This window comes from Rhipicephalus microplus, chromosome 3, assembly GCF_043290135.1.
Source record: "Rhipicephalus microplus isolate Deutch F79 chromosome 3, USDA_Rmic, whole genome shotgun sequence".
NCBI classification, from domain to species: Eukaryota; Metazoa; Arthropoda; class Arachnida; order Ixodida; family Ixodidae; genus Rhipicephalus; species Rhipicephalus microplus.
The window spans coordinates 41,711,154-41,734,535 of record NC_134702.1 but is presented as its reverse complement, the minus strand read 5'-3'; the positions used below and the strand labels follow the sequence as shown (position 1 = coordinate 41,734,535).

The following is a 23,382-nucleotide window of genomic DNA, read 5'->3' as shown; positions in this document are numbered from 1 at the left end:
CAAGAACTTTCGCAGGCTGCTGAACCATCTCTTCGGTTATCCGGCACGTTCTCATTTACAGCGATGATATATAATATACCGGCCGCATTGAGTACACCGCAGAGCTTTAGCAGCAAATGAAAATGAGTACGTAGGTGCTTACTTGATGAAGATGAGCCACTTGACGTTCCAGTTGCAGTCTTTCTTTCGCGGACTGCTTGATCATATGCTGGAGCTCGCCCACGTTCTGGTACAGCAGGCAATTCTGCATCAACGAAAGCCGCAAACACTTATAATGAAGACGTCTCAGAATTGAAAGTGTCAGTCCAATACATTTAACACATTTAGCAGTATATGCGATAGTCTGGTCTGGCCGCAAGTCTGGCCGCAACTCGCCACCATCTACAGTACGATACGATGACGACAGGTGCCTGGCTGTCATAGTACTTTATCAAAATTGTGTATTGTGAAATATATATATATATATATATATATATATATATATATATATATATATATATATATATATATATATATATATATATATATATATATATATATATATATATATATATACGTCCTTCGAACGCGTCATTCGATGGTCACAAGTTCGGATCCTGCCCACGGCGAGTTATTTTTTCACCCACTTTTCTTCATATTTACATCAGAATTTGGTCTAATATCTGCCCCTATACTTTTCTTGGCATTATTGCCTGTTATATGTCATTAATATTGTTTAAAAACACGGAAAAAACGAGCCCTTAGGCATACACTTCTTTCCTTTTATATATATATATATATATATATAATATATAATATATATATATATATATATATATATATATATATATATAATATATAATATATATATATATATATATATATATATATATATATATACGGCAGCATCGCACTTCGCACTTGAAGGCTTTGTTCGAATATTTCGTAACAAAGAAATAAAAAACTCCCTAAGGCAAGATGTAAAGCCGGAATGGGGCTTTGTACAGAGCCGTCCACTCTTACCTTTTACATTCTTAGGATGCACACGGCTCGGCGTGGTATATATGCCACTTGCCCACTAGGTACGGCAAGCGAGAGCCACGGCTGCCCGCTAGAATGGAAGAAAACGTTCTAGGGCAGCGCGCGCTCTAGCTAGTTGTTGTTGTTATTGAGTCAGCCATCTTGCCAGTTTTCTGTGTGTCCCCCTGCCGGCTCAATTCTTCCGAGTAAAATCATTTAGTAGCACGTGGCAACTGGTGGAGGTGCGGGGTCACCCCAAGCCGATGTTTCCTACGCCTCCTGGTAGCCCTGTATCTGCTGTTACAACACCTGTTCAGCGCGCAAGCCGAAGACTCCGATGACTGCCTCCTGAGGTTGGACCTCTGCCCGAGATGACGTCAGTGACATCCCCAAATGCTGTGAAAGGCGCTGCAGCCGCGCCTCCTACGCTGCGGAAGCCACGTGTGCCGAAGGTGTTCCACGGTTCCGTCTTGGAGGATGTCGAGGACTGGCTTCCATCGCCATTTCATGCTCTCTCAATGATAAATCTATGTCGAGTTCATTGATAGCTTTGAATTGAAAGTCATAGGCCAATTTTCAATACTGGTCGACAATTTCCTCAACGGTAATTTAATTGAACCGTCATGTATTTTCGACCCCATCTGTTGTCATTGCTCAATAACTTCTCTTTGTTTTCTCAATGAGAATTACTGTAAAAGATACAATAACTTTTTAACCAGTGGAGGCGTGTGCCCATTCTGAACCACTGCAGAACGTCGCCGCCTCACCCAGACCTACAACGCAGCGAAGGAGCCACACTACGGCTGTTGCCAGTACAAGCCATCCGAACTCCAGTCTGGGCAAAGCACGTCTGGCCGGAGGTATACTTCACAGATATATACCAACACTGCAAGAAGGCGCGAGTCACACAGAGGCACCTCCTGTGGGGCTGTGCGCCACCGTTGGGTAACCAAGAAGCAACGCCAATTAACATCAGCAGCAAAATCATAAGCGAAGAGCCAGGCAAAGAAAGACACGTGGTCCAGCCCGTGCTTGACATCCTGGAACGTCGACGGCCGAAAGTGGCACCTTCACAGTTTTAAACCCAGTAGGTGGCTACTCCTGGACGTCCAAGCACGATAGAGTCTTCTTTAATTCCCCTACCTCTTCCCTCTTTATGCCGGATAAACAATAAACTTGTTTCACCCAATCCCGTAACCACTTAACCAGTGGAAATAAGCGGTCGAACCAAATGGGTGAATTCAAGTCCTTCACGCGACTAGGTAACAGCCACTTCGAAATTTCTGTAAGGCGGCCACTAATTATCACGGCGGTCGATCGAAATCGGGCTAATTTAGGCGGCGAAACTGAAACCGACGCACCAAACAGCGCACCCACCATTCACATCAAAAACTCCCTCAATGATGAGACTGTTTCCCACGCCGTTATCAACCGTCAGTCCACATGCTTAGTTCCGTGGCGGCACTTTCCTGTCGCATGGCCACTCATCGACGCTCGCTTCTCCTCTTCTCCCGATGCGAAGGAAGCAGTTTCGTCATCGAGGGCGTTTTCGCAGGGAATGGTAGATGCGCTGTTTGGTGCGTCGGTTTATAGGTTTCGTCTGCTAAATTAGCCAGATTTGATCGCTCCGCGTTGACTGCCAGTAGCCGCCTTCCAGAAATTTCAAAGTGGCGATGGACTATCGCAGCAAGGACTTGAATTCGCCCTCTGGACTTCACCACTTATTTCCGCTGGTTTAAAAGTTAATTGTTTTAATTTTGATAATTAGTGGCGTACTCAATGCTCGTATGCTTCTGAAGATGCCTTCTGTCACAGTACAGGGAACGCCACAGGTAGCACGCATATATCACATTTCTGTTTCATTTTTGTTTGTTTGTTTGTTAATAGTGGACACATTTCTTCAAACACCTTGTAAACGGACATGGAGGCGACTGTGACAGCTAAAATGCGCTGATAGCGTCCATATATTTTCTATTGCGATATAGACCTACTGGTACACTCGGATACGTTCTTCGAATGCGGGGTCACCAGCCGTACAGGTCTTCTTGATGGCAGTTTCTCGGTTGTGTTGTTGGTGTAGGCATTGTGCAGTCCAAACAGGCTCATAAAGAGTGAGCCACACTCGCCGCTATGGCTACTAGTGGCGCTAACTGACACTCCCACGTTTAAATTGACATAGATACCCAATAATGTGGCTGGGGGGATAGTTGTTTTGGTAGCTCAGTGGTAGAGCATCGAACGCGTTATTCGAAGGTCGCAGGTTCGGATCCTGCCCACGGCAAAGTTATCTTTTCACCCACTTTTCTTTCTTCTCATTTACATTACAATTGGCCTAATAACTTCCCCTATACCTTCCTTGGCATTATTGTCTGTCAGATCTCATTAATATTGTGTATACACTAAAACGAGCCCTTAAGTATACACTTGTTTCCCATATATATATATATATATATATATATATATATATATATATATATATATATATATATATATATATATATATATATATATATATATATATATATATATATATATATATATATATATATATATATATATATATATATTGAAATACCACGGTTCAGCTGACGCTTCATTCAAGAAACAGCAAGATGGCGCCGAAGATGAAGAGGAACGAAACGAAGACTAATGATGGTTATTGACAGATGAGGAAGATGAAGTCCAATGAATTCTTACACTAATTTCCCCCGTCGACGGAAGCGGCCATCCTGGCCGCGAATTACGATGTGGAACGCATACGATAGGGCTTGAGACGCGAAACGTGCACAATCTCTGTCCCGCAGCAGCGTTAGTCAGTGGGGGCATAAACAGGTGTGACACGGTAGTTCACCAGTGATGTCTGTTTGACAACTTTGTAGGGACCAAGATAGCGTGACTCAAGCTTCTCGCATAAGCCAGGCGTTCACGCAGGAGTCCACAGAAGTATATTGCCGCCAGGGCGGTAGAGAACGACGCGGTGAGTGGCATCGTAACGATGTTTGCGATCTTCTTGGCTATCTTCGATGTTTACACGGGCAATACGACGGCATTGAGCAACACGGGACATAAACTGGTCGCAAACGAATGGTGAAGAGTTGACGGGGCCAGAAAAGAATGAAACGACGAGTGGTGATGTCTGTTGGCGTCCCTATACTAGGAAAAATGGAGAATAGCCTGTGGTTCGTTGAACTGACGTATTATATGCATACGTGACAAAGGGAAGTATGGCATCCCAATTGCGATGGTCCGGTCAGATATACATGGACAGCATGTCACACAGCGTGCGATGAAATCTTTCCGTTAAGCCATTGGTTTGTAGGTGATAGCTAGACGTTGTTTTATGAACTCTTTTTGATGCTTGAAGAACTTCACTGAGCGTGCTTGAAAGAAATGCCTTGCCCCGGTCATTCAAAAGAACACGAGGGGCTTCGTGACGTAGGTATATAGCATTCAAGAAGAAAGTTGCTACTTCGGAAGCAGTGCCTGAAGTGATCGAGGCTGTCTCAGCGTACCGGGTCAAGTGATCAACCGCGGTGACGATCCATCTCTTGCCGTCTGATGTAGTTGGGAGGGTCCCGAAGAGGTCAATTTTGACGACAGAGAACGGCTCTGATGGACAAGGAAGTGGCTGTAGGGTCCCGACTGGAGCAGTAGTGGGCCACTTGCGATGTTGGCAAAGTGCGCACGAGGCGATATATTTAGCTACCGTCGTGGAAAGACCTGGCCAGAAGAATCAACTGCGGATGCGCTCGTATGTTTTGTAGTAACCCAAGTGGCCTGACGTCGGGTCGTCGTGGGAAGCGCGCAGAACATCAGTGCGTAGTGCGCGTGGTACGACGGGAACCCATCGGTGGCCTTGCGGGTGAAAAATGTATCGACATAGCACTAGCACACCGTCCTCCAACTTAAATTGTCGAAGCTGTTTCCGGAGCCTGGCATTTGGTGGAGGTTGAAGCGCCGGTAAGCTGACCGATGAGGTCAGTGCAATAAGAATCGGCTCACTGGTGAGTGGTAAGTACTGACGGACGGGTGGATGAAGGTAGAGAAAAAATGAATGATATCGACGAGGCGTCCTCCGTATAGCCAATTTGGCAAGGGGATGTGACGTGCGCCGAAGACTGCGGCAAAGGGCATCGTGACAAAGCGTCGGCATCTTGGTGTTGTCTTCCAGTCTTGTAGATGACGTCAAAGTCATATGATTGTAACCGGAGAGTCCAGCGGCCAAGTCATCCCCATAAGTTTTTGATTGTGGACAACCAGCAAAGAGCATGGTGGTCTGTCACAACAGTAAAATGTCGACCATGTAGATACGGACGAAATTTTTGGATGAACCAGACAACAGCCAAGCACTCTTGTTTGGTTATCGAGTACCTCTTCTCTGCAGAGGTCAGAGTGCGGCTTGCATACGCGACAACTTTCTCGCGAAAGGCATGGTCGCGCTGGAGGAGTACGGCGCCGATTCCTTGTCCACTAGCGTCAGTGTGTAATAACGTAGGTGCCTTGTCATCGAAATAACAAACCACTGGTGGGGATGTCAGTGCATGCTTGAGTTCTTGAAATGAGGCTTCGCATTGATCATTCCAATCGAAGGAACCGGTACTAGCAAAGAGCTTGTGGAGAGGAGCGGCAATAGTGGCAAAGTTGCGAATGAAGTGGCGAAAGTAGGATGCGAGTCCAAGGAAACTGCGTAGTTCTTTGGAACGAAAGGGTCGCGGAAAGTTGGGGAGTGCGGAAATTTTGTCCGGATCGGGCTGGATGCCATCTTTACTAACAATACGTCCCAGAAATTTTATAGATGTGTTGCCAAAATGGCACTTATTTGTGTTGAGTTGAAGTCCAGCATTGGAGAGACATGTGAGCACTTGATCTAGGCGTTGCAGATGATCAGCAAAAATGGAAGAAAACACGACGATATCCTCAAGGTAGCATAGACAAGTTTTCCAATTGAGGCGACGAAGAACAGTGTCGATCATCCTTTCAAATGTGGCGGGAGCATTATATAGGCCGAATGGCATTACGTTAAACTCGTAAAGACCGTCCAGCGTATAGAAAAGGCGGTCTTTTCTTTGTCTGCTTCGTCCATTGGTATTTGCAATATCCGGGCCGAAGGTCAAAGGTGGAGAAGTATTGGGCGCCTTGCAATGAGTCAAATGCATCATCTATACGGGGCATCGGATATACATCCTTTCGGGTAATCTTGTTGAGCGCGCGGTAATCAACACAAAATCGTACCGATCCATCCTTTTTTTGTACCAACACAACGGGTGATGACCAAGAACTGGTAGAGGGTCGTATGATGTTTCTTTTTAGCATATCGGACAGGTTCTCCTCGATGATTTTGCGCTCGGCTAAGGAGACTCGGTAGGGACGACGGCGTACAAGAGTCTGACCTTCAGTGTCGATGCGACGATGCGCAACTGTGCTCTGTCCTAGTGCCGAAGCATTGGCGTCGAAGGAGGCCTGGTGTTTCGTTAGCAAATTTAGCAACGCCTCAGGTTGAGAAGCAGAAAGGTCAGGATTTATCCCGGGAGCAAAGGAGGAGGAAGTAACAGACTAGCCCTGTTGTGGCTGAGCTGTCAAGGCGTTAAGAGAGACCAAAGATACCGGCTGGGTATCCACATAACCGTGGTATTTTACAATATATATATATATATATATATATATATATATATATATATATATATATATATATATTGTCGCCTTAACGTAAATGAACGCGCGTGAAGGGCCTAACGGCCCAACACCACCACACACGACCAGGGTTCAATTGCACTCACGTCGTGTTCTGCCCCCGCTAAAAGGTGCCTCCGCCAGAGTGCTTTCCCATGTCGCGCTCTATTTACCGGTAGTAACAAAGTAACACAGTAGTAAGAAAGTAGTAAAAAAAAGGAGCGACAAAGTCATGCAGTGCCCTACAAGTTCACTTAGAACGCCACAAAGCGAGTGACTGCGCCGTTACACTCCTCAGGGGGCAAACCACAAAACGGCTCACTCGAGCAATGTGCTTTCGCACTTCGGCGCTCCGCTGCTGACGCCCGACACACGACAACGAAAAAGAAAAGGGACAAAGTCAACTCCCCCCCCCCCCCCTTTTTTTTCGTTGTAAGCAATAGTGCAGTTATCGTCCATATGAGACTATATGTTCTCTTGGCCAATCCCCCAGAGTGGTAATGAGCTATGGATTAGGGGCTACAAACAAACAAACAAACAAACAAACAATAATTTACCGTGACAATCCTTTCCCGTGCAGTTCTGGACGGCCTCCTCTGCGGTATCATGCTCTGACTCCGCTGCAGATGGCCGATTGAGGGTGCCTGCGAGGAAGGACGAAAAAAGGAGTAAACAAGCGCGGGAAAACCGATCAAAGATCTATCGAGCGAAGCACGAAAGGCTCAAAATCCAACGTGTCTCGCCGCTTAGTTAAAGCATCCCGAGTGGAATAATCTGAATTCAGTGGGAAATTGCGTCTGTTCTCGCTCTTTTGTAACAAAGTGTACCAATTATCAGAGAAATTATCACTGGTATATTGAACCAATTGGCGTTGACATCCAAATGTTCTTTTCCCGATGCTGAAGAACCACAAAGCGAAGCAAAACAAAGCATCAAGGAAAACGCAAGATAACTATTCTCGAAGACGATTAATGCACTTAAGTAAATGAGAAGCACGACAAAAAAAGATTTGTTCGGGGTAGATAGGTGAACTGTTCTATCAATCTTGGCTGAACTATACAACAGTTAAGCCATGACGGTGGTTGAGGGGTGAGGAACGGGAGGGTGGAAGTGGAAGGAGACAAAAAACAAGGTAGCCTCCCCCCGAAGCAACCCCTGCCATCCTTGAACTGGTCTACCATAGCAAGCCCAGCTTGTCCCTTTAAAAATACTTGTTAGCCCCCTCGTTCAAGCTACGCTCCGGATAGTAACTTGTGTTCTTCCACCTATTATTTTGCGTGCCGAGTCAAACTTCCCAGCTCCCATAAGAGACAAAGAAATGCGGCGCATTTGCGTTGTTCCAACGTTCTCGGCTACTAAAAACGTGGGGCAAATTGACGAAACACAGGGCGGGCTGGGTCTTGTTCATTTCACTGCATAACTACACGCTAGGACTAACCTACACGTCGAGCCACGCTTTCGAGAAAGCCTCCTTTCTCTCTTTTGAAATACGCACATTTCGTGCGGACAAGAGAACGTGCCTGCGTTCTCCGGGGGCGTGCCCCTCGACGACCAGGCGCCCGTCTTTCTTTGTTTTCGTGCCGCTAACAATGGACAGGAGGAGAGAGCGAGGGCAACCCGACACACGGAATCGCGGTCTCGCTCGTTGAGCCAAGCCACGAAGGCCCTGGCGCACAATCAGTGACCCGAGCATGGTCGATCAGCGAGCAACGGTACGGCAATTGAGAATTGGCGACGTCTACGGTGTAGCGACGAAAACCTTCACTTGAAGCGTTATACGAACTCATTTTCCTCGGCCCCACAACCATTTTGGTGACAACTGTGGTATATCGAGGAGACATTATAGCACGTCTTCTGCGACATGATTGAAAATTTTTGTTGAAGCGCAGTGAAGACAGACGGACAGAAGAGGGTGACAAGGACAGCGCTTGCTCTCACAACTGAAGGTTCATTAAACAGAAAAAAGTATTTAAGGGGGATACATGGTCTATCGCGCATGTGCATCAAAACAGTCTCCACACCAATTTGTATAGACAACCAATAGCAATCGCTGTGGCTCGCTTTGACGAGACAGCGGGCGGTGTCGGCAGCAGCCGTTTTAGGATGCTGCGGTCTGGTGAAGTTATCGCGTACGAAGGCGACAAAGGCGTTGCTCAACTTCTTTAACAACAGACTCGCACAGGTGTTTATAGACCAATATTGGTGTCGTGACTCGATGTGTGGTCCCGCTCTCCCTCTTTCTGCATACCTCTCACCATAAAGTTTGCTCAAATTGACTAGAGGGGACCCTGGATCTGCGATCGTTCAGACACCATGGGAATGATGTATAGTACATAGATTTCCCCATAGTCGTCGTGCTTGCGAGCTTAGAACAGACTTGTGGCTTTCTTTATTGCCCTGTTTCAGTTTTATTTCGAGGAAAAGAACAAATCGTTTCGAACTTCGTGAGCTGATTTGAAATAGTGATAATAGAAGGTGAAGGTGGTGAAGCGTAACTGCTAAATCTTTGCTGACTTAAGCACAAAAATAAAAAAAGAGGTTGATAGATATGTATGGTTTAACGTCCCAAAACTACCATATGATTATGAGAGACGCCGTAGTGAAGGGCTCCGGAAAATTTGGACCACCTGGGGTTCTTTAACGTGCACCCAAATCTGAGCACACGGGCCTACAACATTTCCGCCTCCATCGGAAATGCAGCAGCCGCAGCCGGTGAAAAGAGCTTCGCGAATTCTGGACCCTGAGCGGCTCTTTCACGGCAACAACGAAAACGAGATAGTACATCCCTCTGCTCGGCGGAGACGACGCGGAAGCAACGCAGGGCGGGGGGGGGGGGGGGGGGCGCTTCGATCACAGCTCGTGAACACCTGTCCGTTCCCATCGAGGTTGGTTCGCCGGGACACAGCGGCCGCCCCTTTCTCACCTGAACTTCATCCCCTATCTGCATGCGTAGCATAACGCTCTGCGAGTTTGTTTCGTTTTGTTTTACATCCCATGTATTTCCTCTTACATGGGTTTCCTTGAACAGCGTTCGGTCGCAGACGAGTGGACGGCAATATCCCGTTTCAAATGTTGTTACTTTTTTGCACTATTTTAGACCAGCGAAACAAAACACATCACTATGAAAACGCTACAAGCGTGTATGCATCAGTCTCACTACATCCACGTAGACAACATTTTTTTATCGTTTTTTTATTGATGCAATGTACCCGTAATCACGTTTAATCGTTGATCTGTCGGTCAAGTGGTACTGTGGGGCCATAAAACTGCCACAGTTTGTCATTGTGTTTGCGAACTGTGCGAAAGTTTAGGAAAAGAAGTAGGACTGAAGAGATGAGAAGAAAAAAAAAAGACGTTGATGACGGAACGTCCCCAAAACCGGCCTTGGGACAAGTCGACTTGGCTCCGTTACATGTTCATCAAATGCTTGCTTTAGAAACAATGACTGTTCAAAATTTTATTTGTTTATCTATTTCATCAAAAATACGACACAACTATAACAATGGCCACAGAGAAAGCCTGACTCGTCAATGTTGCTTTCTGTATATGAGACACCATGCTGCTTTACGTTTCAGCCAATCCTAACTACGTCGATGTCCCTCTTTTTTTTTCGTTTCCGCTTTGTCCAACACATTTCATCATGGATAGAATGATTGATGGACGCGATCAGCGCCTCATCTATCACGGGGCGATGATCTGTGTCCATCATAAATTAAAATGTAATTTTATTTTTACGATGGTGCGAGGCTGAAGCATTTGTGTCGGGCGGGAAAATCTGATGTGACCAAGCGAAAGAATTGATAAAAACAAGAAAATACATTCCTCAGACGTGCACACACACCCGATAGTGTGGACCACAAGCACCACACTGTGGCGGCCAATTAAAAACCACTCCGGGTATTCGCTCTACGGAAAGAACGCAGCGTTGTGCAAAGTTTATGATTCCGGAGACACTTCCCTTCGAGAAGTAGCCTCGAGAAGAGCAGGAAGAAAAAAATATATATATTAGATGAAACATGCGTAAATAGAGGTGGCAAGCGCAAAGCAAGCAGTTGCGATAAGAAAGTTATCGTGTTAATATGGTGTAAAAAATGTATATATCACCGCCCAAGCGCTCCGTAATGATGTTTAACCAGTGATGCTGAAACGTGCGGTCCCGGTGTTTATTGAGAGCTAGAATCTATTGATATGTCTTCTGTTGCAGCTCTTGATTTCTTTATAATCACATTCAAGAGATGCGCGTTTCAAACTTTACGTTCGGTGACGCTAGCGTAAAACATACTAGGAACACCTAAATTAATTCATGAGTGGCGATTCATGCCGCAGCGGGCGTGATCCCTACAGTTACACATGCCAACAACACCTGAACGGAAGCCAGCGCAAGAGCAGAGACATATCCTTGTATTGTATGTTGCCATTACTTTTTTATAGTTCCTGCATGCACACTCATGGGCCGCCATATTTTCCAAATTCTTAGTGATGTGCAGCTTCGATTTAAAAGGAGAAAGCGAAATAACGGCAAGTAGAGCTTAAAACGTGAGTGCTTTTTTTTTTCTTTAACCAGCCTGCGGGTGGTGGTGAAGCTGGTGTCGGTGGATGTGTTGCTACAATGGGGAAACTGCACCGGACTAAGAATCAACACAGCTGGCACGGGCCGAACCGTGGTGCTTCTCCACTATACTCGTGCACTGCACGGCAAAGCGACCCTAAAATTTGGCGGATAATCAATTTTTAGCAGTGAATATTGTCATTATCCCAGGAACAATTTCGCACATCCCTAGGTGACTGCCCTGATTGCCACACCGAACACTGCGCACGTAAGGAGGCCACGTATTCTACACGAGAAGAGCGAACCTAATGGGACAGTACCATGGGACAGCTGTCGCAGTGCTCTGCCATCCGCAATGTTTTAACGCTATAGCATCACGGGAAACACTGTATTGATATCACCACGGCGAATGCAAGTAACTAAAAACGTGAGCACATATCTCACGGCGCGCATACGCGAGGAGGTCACGTGGTAAACTTTTAATGTTTCGGGCACCTCTAGTAAGCCGAAGAACACTAATTTTCAATAAATAGAAATTGAGAACTTTCAAAAATAACGTTTTGCAAGCCAACCTAAAACTTCCCACGAAAAGTTCGCGCCCCGCTTTGTTGCTTCAAAGGTCGGTCAATTAGTCTGACCTAATTAAGTGATTGGGTGTTGGAAAAAGATCGAAGACGACGACGACGATCCGTTTTGCTTTCGACCAGTTAGCAGATTATCTAGCCCACCTAGAAATAAGCAATATCATAGCGACTGATGCATCTGTGTCAAAAGAAAAGGCTGGGGTTGGCATCTTCTCTCCTTCTTTGGACTGGTCCTTTTCGATTCGACTCCCAGATTATACCCCGGTATTCATGGCAGAATTATTGGCCATTGTTCTTGCCCTACGCAAATTACCCTCAAGCGAATCATTAGCAGTGATCATTACAGATTCGTTATCAGTTTGTAATGCACTTTCCGCGGCAGTAAATTCAGAGCTGATGAATACGTTTCGGCATTTAGTACCGAAAAACGTAAAAAAAACTGCATTTGCTATGGGTACCAGGCCACCGCGGATTATATTTGAACGAAATGGCGGACTCTTTAGCAGCAGTATCCCTGGGTGGGCCCACCATTCCAGTTTTTCCAGATACGGCTTACGTAACCGCGCTAAGGTTCCGAAATGCTTGCCTGCAATGGGGAAAAGGTAATTTAGATAACTTCAAAGATTTCGAGCATTTGAGCTATTGCTGGAATAAACAATGGTGTTTATCTCGCCAGTTAGAGGTCACTTATACCAGATTGCGCTGTGCAGTTCCACAACTAAATTATTACCTTAATAAAGCTCAGCTCAAGGCGTCACCGCTATGCATTTGGTGTAACGAAATTAAAACAATTGAACATTTCTTTTTATTCTGTCATCGTTATTCTTATCAGAGAAAAAGATGTTCAGTAGCCCCATTACAAAAGCTAGGAATACAAGTAAATTTACCAGTAATTTTATCACTTGGCGGAACTTCATTTGGTTACTGCCACAGGGATATATGCTCCGCTGTGTTTGACTACACCAACGCAACTAAAAGATTACCATGCTAGTGAACCACTACCTTTTCAGATCTTTAGTTTATAATTCATAGTAATGTCTTTCAAAAACAAAAGATGGTTTGACCGCTTGCTCAGCACACATTTTTGTTTTTTGGTAGTATTATTTTAAGCTACTTTTTCAGATTGGCTTCATTTTTAGTTTAGTTTCATTTAAGTAGCCTGCCGCCCGGTTCTTGGCCCATCCCCCTTTGTGGGTAAGCGCCATCCATCAGAGGTCATCAGCATCAGCATCAGATTCATGCACTGGAACAACAACCCGCGGAGTCGGGTTGTGGTTTTATTTTGAATAAACCCCGTTTTCAAGCATCGGGAGGCTCCAGTTTCTTAAGTTGGGAAGCTCACATAAATTGTGGGACTAAGTTCATGCAGTAGTCAGAAGCCTGCAATCGGACGCGTCGTGATAGAGTGCATCGGCGGGTTTTCGAACTCTATCAATAAAGCCGGTAGACTGTCCCCCGTATTAAGAAACGCTCCTCGACTAAACTTTCACGCGTCACTTGACTGAGTTGAGCACTGCGCTGCTGCTCGGCTGAAAATGATGCTGCGCTACTCAAGAATCGCAGCAGATCGTGGCTGATATGCAGTGAGTTACCGTGCCTAGAGACGGCGCTCCCATCGGCTTTCTCGAGTGAAGGTGAAGCGTTGAGTGAAAGGACGTTCTAGAATACGGGTGTATAGCTTTACCGGCTTCGTTGTAAGCAGCGTCTGCATAAAAGGCCATAGACAAGCAGCGTAGGACACACATCACGCATATCACTTCCTACGACTTAAAACAGCTTCGCGATGCTAAAAAGCTTTGTGAGCTCGGACACTTCGTTAGTCGAGTTTTTTACCACTGGTTTTTATCGCTTGCGTCGGTAAAAGCGCGCACGTCGAGCAAAGCTGTATACCCATCCGTCTGCAGAGAGTTTCGGTTGCGGCTGCCAGCGTTTGTAAAAAAAAGGTCTCGCACCAACTCGTTCTCTCGTCTTTCCCTCCAGTTCGGGCGTATATTTGACCACTCGTCACTGTCCTAGTAACAAACAAGAAATAAACAACAAGTAAACAGACGGCAGCACGCATGTGAAAGTGCCGAACGCGTTGTGAATGCTAAGCAGAGGAGCTCTCGGCCCCGGCCAAACCACATTTGTTCCGAGCGACGGTTTCCTTTCGGCACCGAACGCTTCTCGCATAGGCGACGCACAACTTTCCATCTCAGAGTTGGCGCGACTTCAGTGGAATGCCATATTTCGATACACATATATTAAACATCTTTTGACAGGCTACAAGCGTTCGCCCACGCCGCGGTGGTCTACTGGCTAAGGTACTCGGCTGCTGACCCGCAGGTCGCGGGTTCGAATGCCGGCTGCGGCGGCTGAATTTTCGATGGAGGCGAAAACGATGTAGGCCCGTGTGCTCAGATTTGGGTGCACGTTAAAGAACCCCAGGCGGTCGAAATTTTCGGAGCCCTCCACTACGGCGTCTCTCATAATCATATGGTGGTTTTGGGACGTTAAACCCCACACATCTATCAAATTTACAAGCGTTTGTGATGGGGGTCTTAGTGGCACAAGAAACACTGACGCTGCTATGAATCGTGGTGTTACACGCCAGTAGTTCTGCTGGAAATGTGGCGTCACGTGTAACTTCCAAGTTTAAGGGAACTACAACGGTACAGGTATAAATCTTGACACTGACCTGGCTGATAATTATGCAGTGCGAGAAAAGGTAAACTTAGCGAATGCTCTAGGAGGCCTCGACAGTACTTGTCGAAAAGCAGTCTTTCGTCTACGCATTCTGATCTACGTAAAATCAACAAGGTTTACGGGGATGCCAACGGATACCACCCCAGCCATCTGAAGACTCGTCAGGGTCTCCAGCGAAACTCTACTTCACAAAAATGCGGTATAGTCTGGCCGTTAATTATGGACTTGGGGACTACTCTGAACAGCCGTTAGGGCTGTCTATAACTACGCAAATGATGGTAGACTATCTTACACAAAGCTTTTTTTTTTTTTGCTTGATAAAAGCTTTCCACTTCACCTGTCAGTATCATCCGCGATCCGTACTAAAACAAAGCGCCTAATATACCAGGGGCACAGAGGGCTAGAAAACGCGAACGAATATGTAACATTGATGGGCTAGTTGTTGAACAGTGCGAAAAACAGCCGCAACGTACAGTACAGACTAGTACAGAATAGCACAGTACAGTGCAGTTGAGTACGGTAAGGTATGATGAAGCACTGTACAGCCCCAGTACAATAGCACGCAGCACAGTAAAACACAGTTTAGTACACAATAGATAAACAAACAGAAAAGTAGAGTACTTAGCAGTACCACAATGAAAAGTACAGTATACACTGCATTAAAGCACCGCAAAGAGCGGTGCAAAATAGCACAGTACAGTACAGTACAGTACAGTACAGTACGGTACAGTACGGTACAGTACGGTACAGTACGGTACAGTACAGTACGGTACAGTACAGTACAGTACAGTACAGTACAATGCAATACAGTAAAGTGTTGTATAGAGAACAGTGGGTTACAGTATTCAGCGAAGAACCACACAAGAACGTAAAGTACAACACGCGCGGTACGGAGCCTCATTCTTATCATTTACTCAGATCAGAAAGCCCTAAGGAAATAAGGTAACTTAATAGGGCAACGGCTAAGACTTTAACGGTAGTAGCTCTGTCAGAGGAAAAACACGGTGCAATGACTAATATTTCGAAACGAGATTATTTATACTAGGCACACGTTTGGAGTGTGACATACCCTTGCCCTGTGCACTGGGCCCGAGAAACTCGAGGAGGGCGGCCGCAATTCGGGGCCCGCCGCCCTCCGCTCGGCCGCCTCCATGTCGGCCCAGCCGCCGCCGCCCTGCGTCGAAAAGAACAAGTACACATTTAACACGACATTTTCACCAAGATTTCTGTACACAATGGCAAAATCGTTGACACTTAGTCATGGCGGTGCAGAAATCATATAGTGATGCCGGTAAGGGACCAGCGTAACTACCGTGGTCCTGCATGACCGCGGTGATCACGCTGGCCCGCGGTAGGCCTGCTGACCGAAAGACAGCTAGATCTAATCACAGCTGTAGCGGCCGCATATTCGATGGAGGCGAAAACGTTTGAGGCCCGTGTACCTAAGATTTAGGTGCACGTTAAAGAACCCCAGTTGGTCGTAATTTCCGGAGCCTTCCACGACGGCGTCTCTCATAATCATATGGTGGTTTTGGGACGTTAAACCCCACAAATCAAATCGTCAATGCTTCTTATTGGGCGAACTTGTTGCCAAAAAAAATTACACTCACATCAGCGGTCAGGCACGTCGGCATTTACACATGTGGCAAAAAAGTGTTATCGTTTGTGGCCGCATTGGTCCCCCCCCCCCCCCACACACACACACAAAAAAAAGTTTTATGTTCACGTTGATCGCGCAGTCCTATCAGAAGAGTATGAAATTATACGAAGAGTTCTCGATCAGGCATCATTTTTTTTCAATATCTGGGGTTTCAAGTCTCTAGACCACGACATGATTATGAGAGACGCCATAGTGGAAGGCTCCGAAAATTTTGACCAGCTGGTGCTCTTTAAAGTGCACTGCTATAGTATAGTGCACGGGCCTCCACCATTTAGAACCCATTGAAATGCGACCACCACGGCCTGGATCAGCACGACCCCACGACCTTTGGGTCTGCATTCGAGCGCCGTAGCCACTGAGGCGGACCCCGCACATCCAGGCGCGGCCTGTACTAGGCAGTGGTTAGACGTGTAATGGGCCCGTTACATAAAACAATAAAAAAATAAAGCGCGCGTGGCTACTTATTCTCATACGCCCGAGTCCTGACGGTCCTTATACGATGGCGTTATCATAAATACGCAAGTACTTGGATCGCAAAAAGTGACCACACCACCATTCTATAAGCTACCCCGGGTCACTATATACGTTACAGAAATCGAAGCATGGGCCGCGTTGACCTTACCATGGCGCATATCGGTTGGCTTGAGGTATATAATAAACAAGGCCACAGGCGTACATGTACACGTTCTACAGCTCAATACCATGGGTTCTTCGGAAACCAAGGACGCTTCTTTAACGGGTATTTGTAGACCCAGACGTGATCCAAGGCTCGCTCGCAATCGATATTCAAAAGTTCTGAAGTCACGGCAGGAGAGTAAAACCATTGGCTTAATGTGAGTGCGTTATTTTTTATCCTGCTAAGCTAATTCTTTTTTTTTCTTTCTCGCTCACCTCCACTGACTACCGCAGCGGATTTCTATAAAGGTTAAGAACTCTTTCATCGTGGATCATTCTCGTGGCTCGATCAATATTGCTACTCACTGGTGGACCACAGATCGTAAAACAGAATTTTATTATCGAAATACACCCCAGATGCTGTCCTGGTACCATCCCGCGAACCTCCCTCCCACCATTTTTTCTCTTACAAAAGCGATAGCTAGGCCTAACGACGATGACACTGCGAGATACTGTAAGGACAAAACATAGTCGTTTTGCATAAACCCCGCGCGAGCGCAGTCATGGGCACATACGTAACGGGCTTTATTTCATCACGAACGTGGTATATCGGGTAAGGTCGCAGAGTACTGGCGACTTATCACAGCTCGTGTACGGGAGACAAACGATCCCGCGCGCATGTAGGAAAACAACCCGCTATAGCAGGCTGCACGGTGGTATAACGTTCGCCAAAGGCCCTCGGCGCACAAACAGGGCGTGTTTGAATGCAGACGCGTAATGATCACGTCCGGCCAGCACGCGTTCGACCAGTCTGGGTACCGTATATAGTACACAATGCGAGCATTTATATATTTAAACGCACCGGCTGGAAGTTAACGCCGACTCTGACGCGGTGGTTTGCGCGCCGAAGCGACACGCGAACTGCCCTGCGCGCACTCGGCGCGACCTGTAATTATCTTCCAATCCGCTCGCTGCGTGGTGTGCGTATAAGTTCTCGCGTTGTATGCGTGCGCACGTTTAAGCGTGCCATTATGCGAGTGTGTCCGACTCTTGCGTGTCTGCGCTGAATCTACGAGTCTGTCCGTGGGATCGTGCTGCGTATGGCCGCGCGATGTCCACGTCGTCACATGATCGGGTCTCAATATCTGCGATGTTCAATGCGAATGGGCGCGTACATGTTCATGTTTCTCTCTCTGTCTGTCTGTCTGTCTGTCTGTCTGTCTGTCTGTCTGTCTGTCTGTCTGTCTGTCTGTCTGTCTGTCTGTCTGTCTGTCTGTCTGTCTGTCTGTGTGCGTGCGTGCGTGCGTGTGTGCGTGTGTGTGCGTGTGCGTGTGCGTGTGCGTGTGCGTGTGTGTGTGTGTGTGTGTGTGTGTGTGTGTGTGTGTGTGTGTGTGTGTGTGTGTGTGATGCGCAATACAGCCTGTGCGATGCGCAATACATAAGTGCTGTCCAGGCTTTCGAGGACAAGTAAGCGATTCTTTACGAATAACTCGTCTCCGTACATGTACGAGTATCACTGTGTGCACCAATCTATAACATCATGGGGTAATCAATCAAGCAGCTTGTGAGTTTGTGTTTGTGTGTTTGTTTGTTTTTGCGCCCATTGGTTGGCTTTGTGTATGCGCACGTATTTCGAGTTAATTTTGTTTGTGCGTGCGTGGCACCTGTGCGAGTGGCTCGCGCAAGCGAGTGCGTCATCTTGTAGAGGTACGCGTTCTGTTTCACTGCTGCCAGTACTCGGCTGCTGACCCGCAGGTCGCGGGGTCGAATCCCGGCTGCGACGGCTGCATTTCCGATGGAGGAGGAAATGCCGTAGGCCCGTGTGCTCATATTCGGGCGCACGGTGAAGAATCCCAAGTGGTCGAAATTTCCGGAGCCCTCCGCTACGGCGTCTCTCATAAGCATATGGTGGTTTTGGGACGTTAAACCCCACATATCAATCAATCAATATTTCACTGCTGCCAAAGTGCATTATTGATCACGCGTAGAAGCCAACCAACGATTTACGAAGAAGTTATCTTCCATATGTATTGCGGGTGCGCGCGTGTTTGTTTAGCATGCGTGCACGGAACTGTGCCCCAAACATGTGCTCACACACTCGCTATATTTGAAATGAGCCCCGCACAACAACGAGCAAGCATGAGATTAGCGTACGACAAGCGTTTTCTGCGCATGCGCTATTATGCCACTGCTCCTTCGTGCACCGCGAGGACAGTTCGTGTTATCTCTGCGTGTATACCATTATACGTAACCGAACTGTGTTTGCGTTCTTTGCACTCTGATATATTAGGTGTAGCTTAACGTGTGCATCTGTGCGATGTACGGCAAAATGTCCTCGGCTTTTTCATCACGCAGTTAGGTGCGTTCCCAACAACTGCGTGAGCTTGGCTAAAGACATGCTCGAGTGTCAAGAGTAACGAGAACGGTCTCAAGAAGTCTCGAGAATAGTAAGAACTATTTGTGCGTACATGACTCGGTGTTGCGCACATGCGAAACTAACCACATGGTAACACATGGAATAATGTTTCTGAAACGAAACGGTTAGACGGTAGAGGGTGATCTCGTTTCAAGAAACTAAACACGAGATGAAACAACCCTCACCCCCACAAAAAAAAAGATGTCATTGATGCCTCGTGGTTGATCAGATCGACAGGTCACAGATTAACGAGGTCAAGCAAGAACGGGCGACCAGCACTTGTGCTCACCGCTAGAAAACAAAAATAAAGAGAAATGATAAAATAATGACGGAGAAAGAGGAGGGCAGCGCAAGGATAGCAACCACGTATGAAAAAAAAAAGCTGAAGGCTCTGGCGTATAAATACAAAACGTCAGGTCCAAAGACTCGGGACAACCACACGATCACGTCGCGCACTCGGTTCTCTAAGTCCTCGTGAGCAGCTGTCACCTGGAGCGAAGCTGGCGAGGAAGAAGAGCACGAGGAGGAAAGACAACGAAGTGAGGGAGAGAAAGCATTCGAGTTGGCGGAGGGGCGGGAAGTTCAACGAGGCAATCGAGCACGAACCCCCCCTCCCACTCCTTCAAAAGACGACGACCAGAACAAAAGGAGTCGCAAGGAGAGCAAGCAGCGTCGCTAATACGGGCGCGGACCGCGAATCCGAACGGCGATCTCATGCCTTGACCCATTTCGTGACGTGAGCTCAAGAACGCGTGGACGCTGCCGGTTAGTTGGGAAGAGTGGTGCGGGGTGGGCGGGTTAGAACGGAACGATTCACCGCGCCATAGGTCGATCTCGAGGCGAAAATGAATCAGCTCGAGTGGCATGCATCAGAAAACGAAAGTCTTTCCACGTGGCTTTGCTAAAGGTTCGAGGTTGCTATTCTGAGTACACTGTCACATTTCGTCATCGCATACTGACCCAAATGGACTGATATACGTTCGGCCTTTGTTATTGGGAAATTTCGGAGGGAGAAAGACACAGGGACGTAAGAAACGAGCAGGCAGACGAGCACCTGTTTCCAACAAGAGTTTATATTTCTCGGCAATCCACGCTTACGTCCGCTACAAACGCGGGTCGCGAAGGCGAAATATTTCAAGGCGAACGCCCCACACGACTTATCAAACGTTCCAAAGTGACGGTCGGCGTCATCTGCATCGGCGTCAACACGACTGATGCGAAAAATCATCCCGTATGACGCCACCATATGGCGCAATCATGACGCCGCAGGTCACCAAAATAGTGACGCCTGCGTGACGTCATCTTCACATGACATCATCACTTCCTCAAAGGTGGGCCATTGCCGAAGGCAGCCCAAAGCGACGTCAAACCATAGTGAGTGCACAAGGCTTTCGGTCAAGGGGCGCGGGGGAGGGGACGGAGAGAGAATCAATAATGGTGACCCCAAAGGAAAGCTAGAATACGGATTTCGCATTCGAGTTGTGTTGGACATGGACATAAGAAAGTGTCCGCCCACTTGATTCTTCTGTCCCTCTCTTTTTCGTCATCATCACCGTATTTATTCATCATCATTTTCGACTATCTTATATCCACCGTATAGGAAAAACGCCACTTACAGCGATCTACAATGTATCCTACGCTGTGCAAGCTGAATCCATTTCGTGCCAGCCAACATCTTAATTTTGCAAGCTGTTCAGACCTGCGATTCGATCCCGCGACTGCGTTTTCTACAATGTTATTACATGTATTACACTGTAATATTACAATGTATTACACTTATTTCTACTTTCATAATTCATAATTTCATTTTACCTCGCACGCGCATGTTCACAGCGTTTTGTACGGGTAATGTGTAGATTTGTATTAGGAAACCAACTTTGGATGCATGAGCACCGCTGCGGTGATCTAGTGGCTAAGGTACTCGGCTACTGACCCGCAGGTCGCGGGTTCGAACGCCGGCTGCGGCGGCTGCATTTCCGATGGAGGCGGAAATAATGTAGGCCCTTGTGCTCAGATTTGGGTGCACGTTAAAGAACCCCAGGTGGCCGAAATTTCCGGAGCCCTCCACTACGGCGTCTCTCATAATAAGCATATGGTGGTTTCGGGACGTTAAACCCAACATATCAATCAACTTTGAATGCATGTAAAGAGCAGTTCAATGTGTCAGGTTCGTGAACTACGGCACAGCTGAGACAAGCTCAGGCTAATGGAGCTGTTTTTCTTAGCGTTGGAAGTTTCCTCAGTCTACAGAGGACGTTGACGGCTTACTGCTCTCCCATAGTTGAGTACTAATTACTCCAAATCGTTAGCCACTTTTTCTGAACACAGAGGGCGTTGCCATTGATGCCGCAGCGAGTTAAGTAGAGTACGAAGTACTCTAAATCGTTAACCACTTGTTCTAAACACACAGACGTCCCTGCGTGTTCCATGGCTTTAAGCTCTCCCATAGTAGAGTACCAAGTACTCTAAGTTGTTATCCATTTTTTCTACCGCCCCCCTCTCCAGTTATTTTCGTGCATAGTCTCAAATTATTCCTGCACTCCCTACCTATTGATTCCAACTTTCGAGGCTTCCCATTACCTGGAAGTGGTACGGTGACAACGTTGCTAGTACCACTGGTACGGCCAAGGTTACCGCTTTCACCGATGACATGACACTGTATCTGTAGAACGAGGACAGTCTGTCCCGTAGCCTTCGCATTTTTGCCGAGTATGGAAAAATTGCAGGCGCGGCATTAATTTTTGCTAAATGCCGATATTTGTTCATTGGATCTCCAGACACCTCCATAAGCTTTGATCTTCATCTTCAAAAAAGGAACTCTATTCGCATTTTGGGGCTTGACTATATCATCATCATCAGCCTGACTACGTCCACTGCAGGACAAAGGCCTCTCCCATGTTCCGCCAGTTAACCCGGTCCTGTGCTTGATGCTGCCAATTTATACCCGCAAACTTCTTAATCTCATCTGCTCACCTAACCTTCTGTCTCCCCCTAACTCGCTTGCCTTCTATGGGAATCCAGTTAGTTACCCTTAATGACCAGCGGTTATCCTGTCTACGCGCTACATGCCCAGCCCATGCCCATTTTCTCTTCTTGATTTCAACTATGATATCCTTAACCACCGTTGGTTCCCTAATGCACTCTGCTCTCTTTTTGCCTCTTAAGGTTACACCTAGCATTTTTCTTTCCATTGCTCGCTGCGTCGTCCTCAATTTAAGCTTAACCCTCTTTGTAAGTCTCCAGGTTTCTGCTCCGTAGCTACGAAATATTGTGGTTTCAAATACTCGAAGATGTCAAACGACGTGTCCGGGAAGGGCAAGGGTAAAATTTACCTCAATTGGAAAGGCGGTACCTATAGCACACACTGTATTTTGCGACCATGCATGGTACATTTGTCATGTTGTACAACCACCATTGCGAGTAACAATAATTGGATACAAAGCCGTCACCGTGCTTTGTATCTGATTATCGAACTATTGTACTCGGAACTTTTGTCCTTCCAGTTAGAGGAATTGTTCTTCCTTGGGGAAGAAGAATTTCTACGGCAGTGGTCACGCCGTTTCGTGTCAATGGACGGGTACGGCTAGTTTTTTTTTTCTCACCAGGCCTGGTTCTCGTAGGCATGCCATTATACAGTGGTTGCCATATTATATATATATATATATATATATATATATATATATATATATATATATATATATATATATATATATATATATATATATATATATATATATATTCTGTGTGTGCCCGTTTCGTTACCCGCGGGTTGTATATAAAAACTATGCATTTGTGTAAATAGCTCACGCCATATCATTCGATGTACCTACATCCTTTATGATTGTGAAGTTTTGTATAATTTTTATATACATCCTAATGTAAATGACGCGTACTACTATACGTGTGTGGGTACGTGTTAGCCCATAGTAGCACGTGTTACGGACTTCTTACGGAACTAGACATTCTTGTTTTAACGTTTCATATACTTTCTGCTCAGTCGTTTGTGTGTGTTCGTTGCTGTTCTTAATGCTTGAACACTGTTTCCTATAATTCTTTCCCTACCACGATGGAATAATTTTTTTGCTAAACACAACACACGATACGTCATTGCGTGGCACGTAAGGCTTTGTACTCATTGGTCGTTAGCGGGGCAGTCTTTTACTCTCCCATAGTAGAGTGGGTATGATGCTCTAAAGCGTTCACA

The 23,382-nt window shown here is 46.5% G+C and overlaps 1 protein-coding gene across 5 annotated transcripts in view; it reads right to left on the bottom strand.

Moving 5' to 3' along the window:
* Positions 1 to 23,382, bottom strand: part of Rbp (RIMS binding protein) — a 419,392-nt gene that overhangs the window by 269,643 nt on the left and 126,367 nt on the right. For all 5 annotated transcript variants that reach the window (XM_075889336.1, XM_075889331.1, XM_075889334.1 and 2 more), the window contains exons 2-4: positions 15,557 to 15,661; positions 7,227 to 7,313; positions 143 to 244 (exon numbers count right to left, since the gene is read on the bottom strand). In XM_075889336.1, coding sequence (XP_075745451.1) covers positions 143 to 244; positions 7,227 to 7,313; positions 15,557 to 15,640 — 273 coding nt within the window. In that variant the 5' untranslated portion in view covers positions 15,641 to 15,661. The remainder of the gene's footprint in view (positions 1 to 142; positions 245 to 7,226; positions 7,314 to 15,556; positions 15,662 to 23,382) is intronic.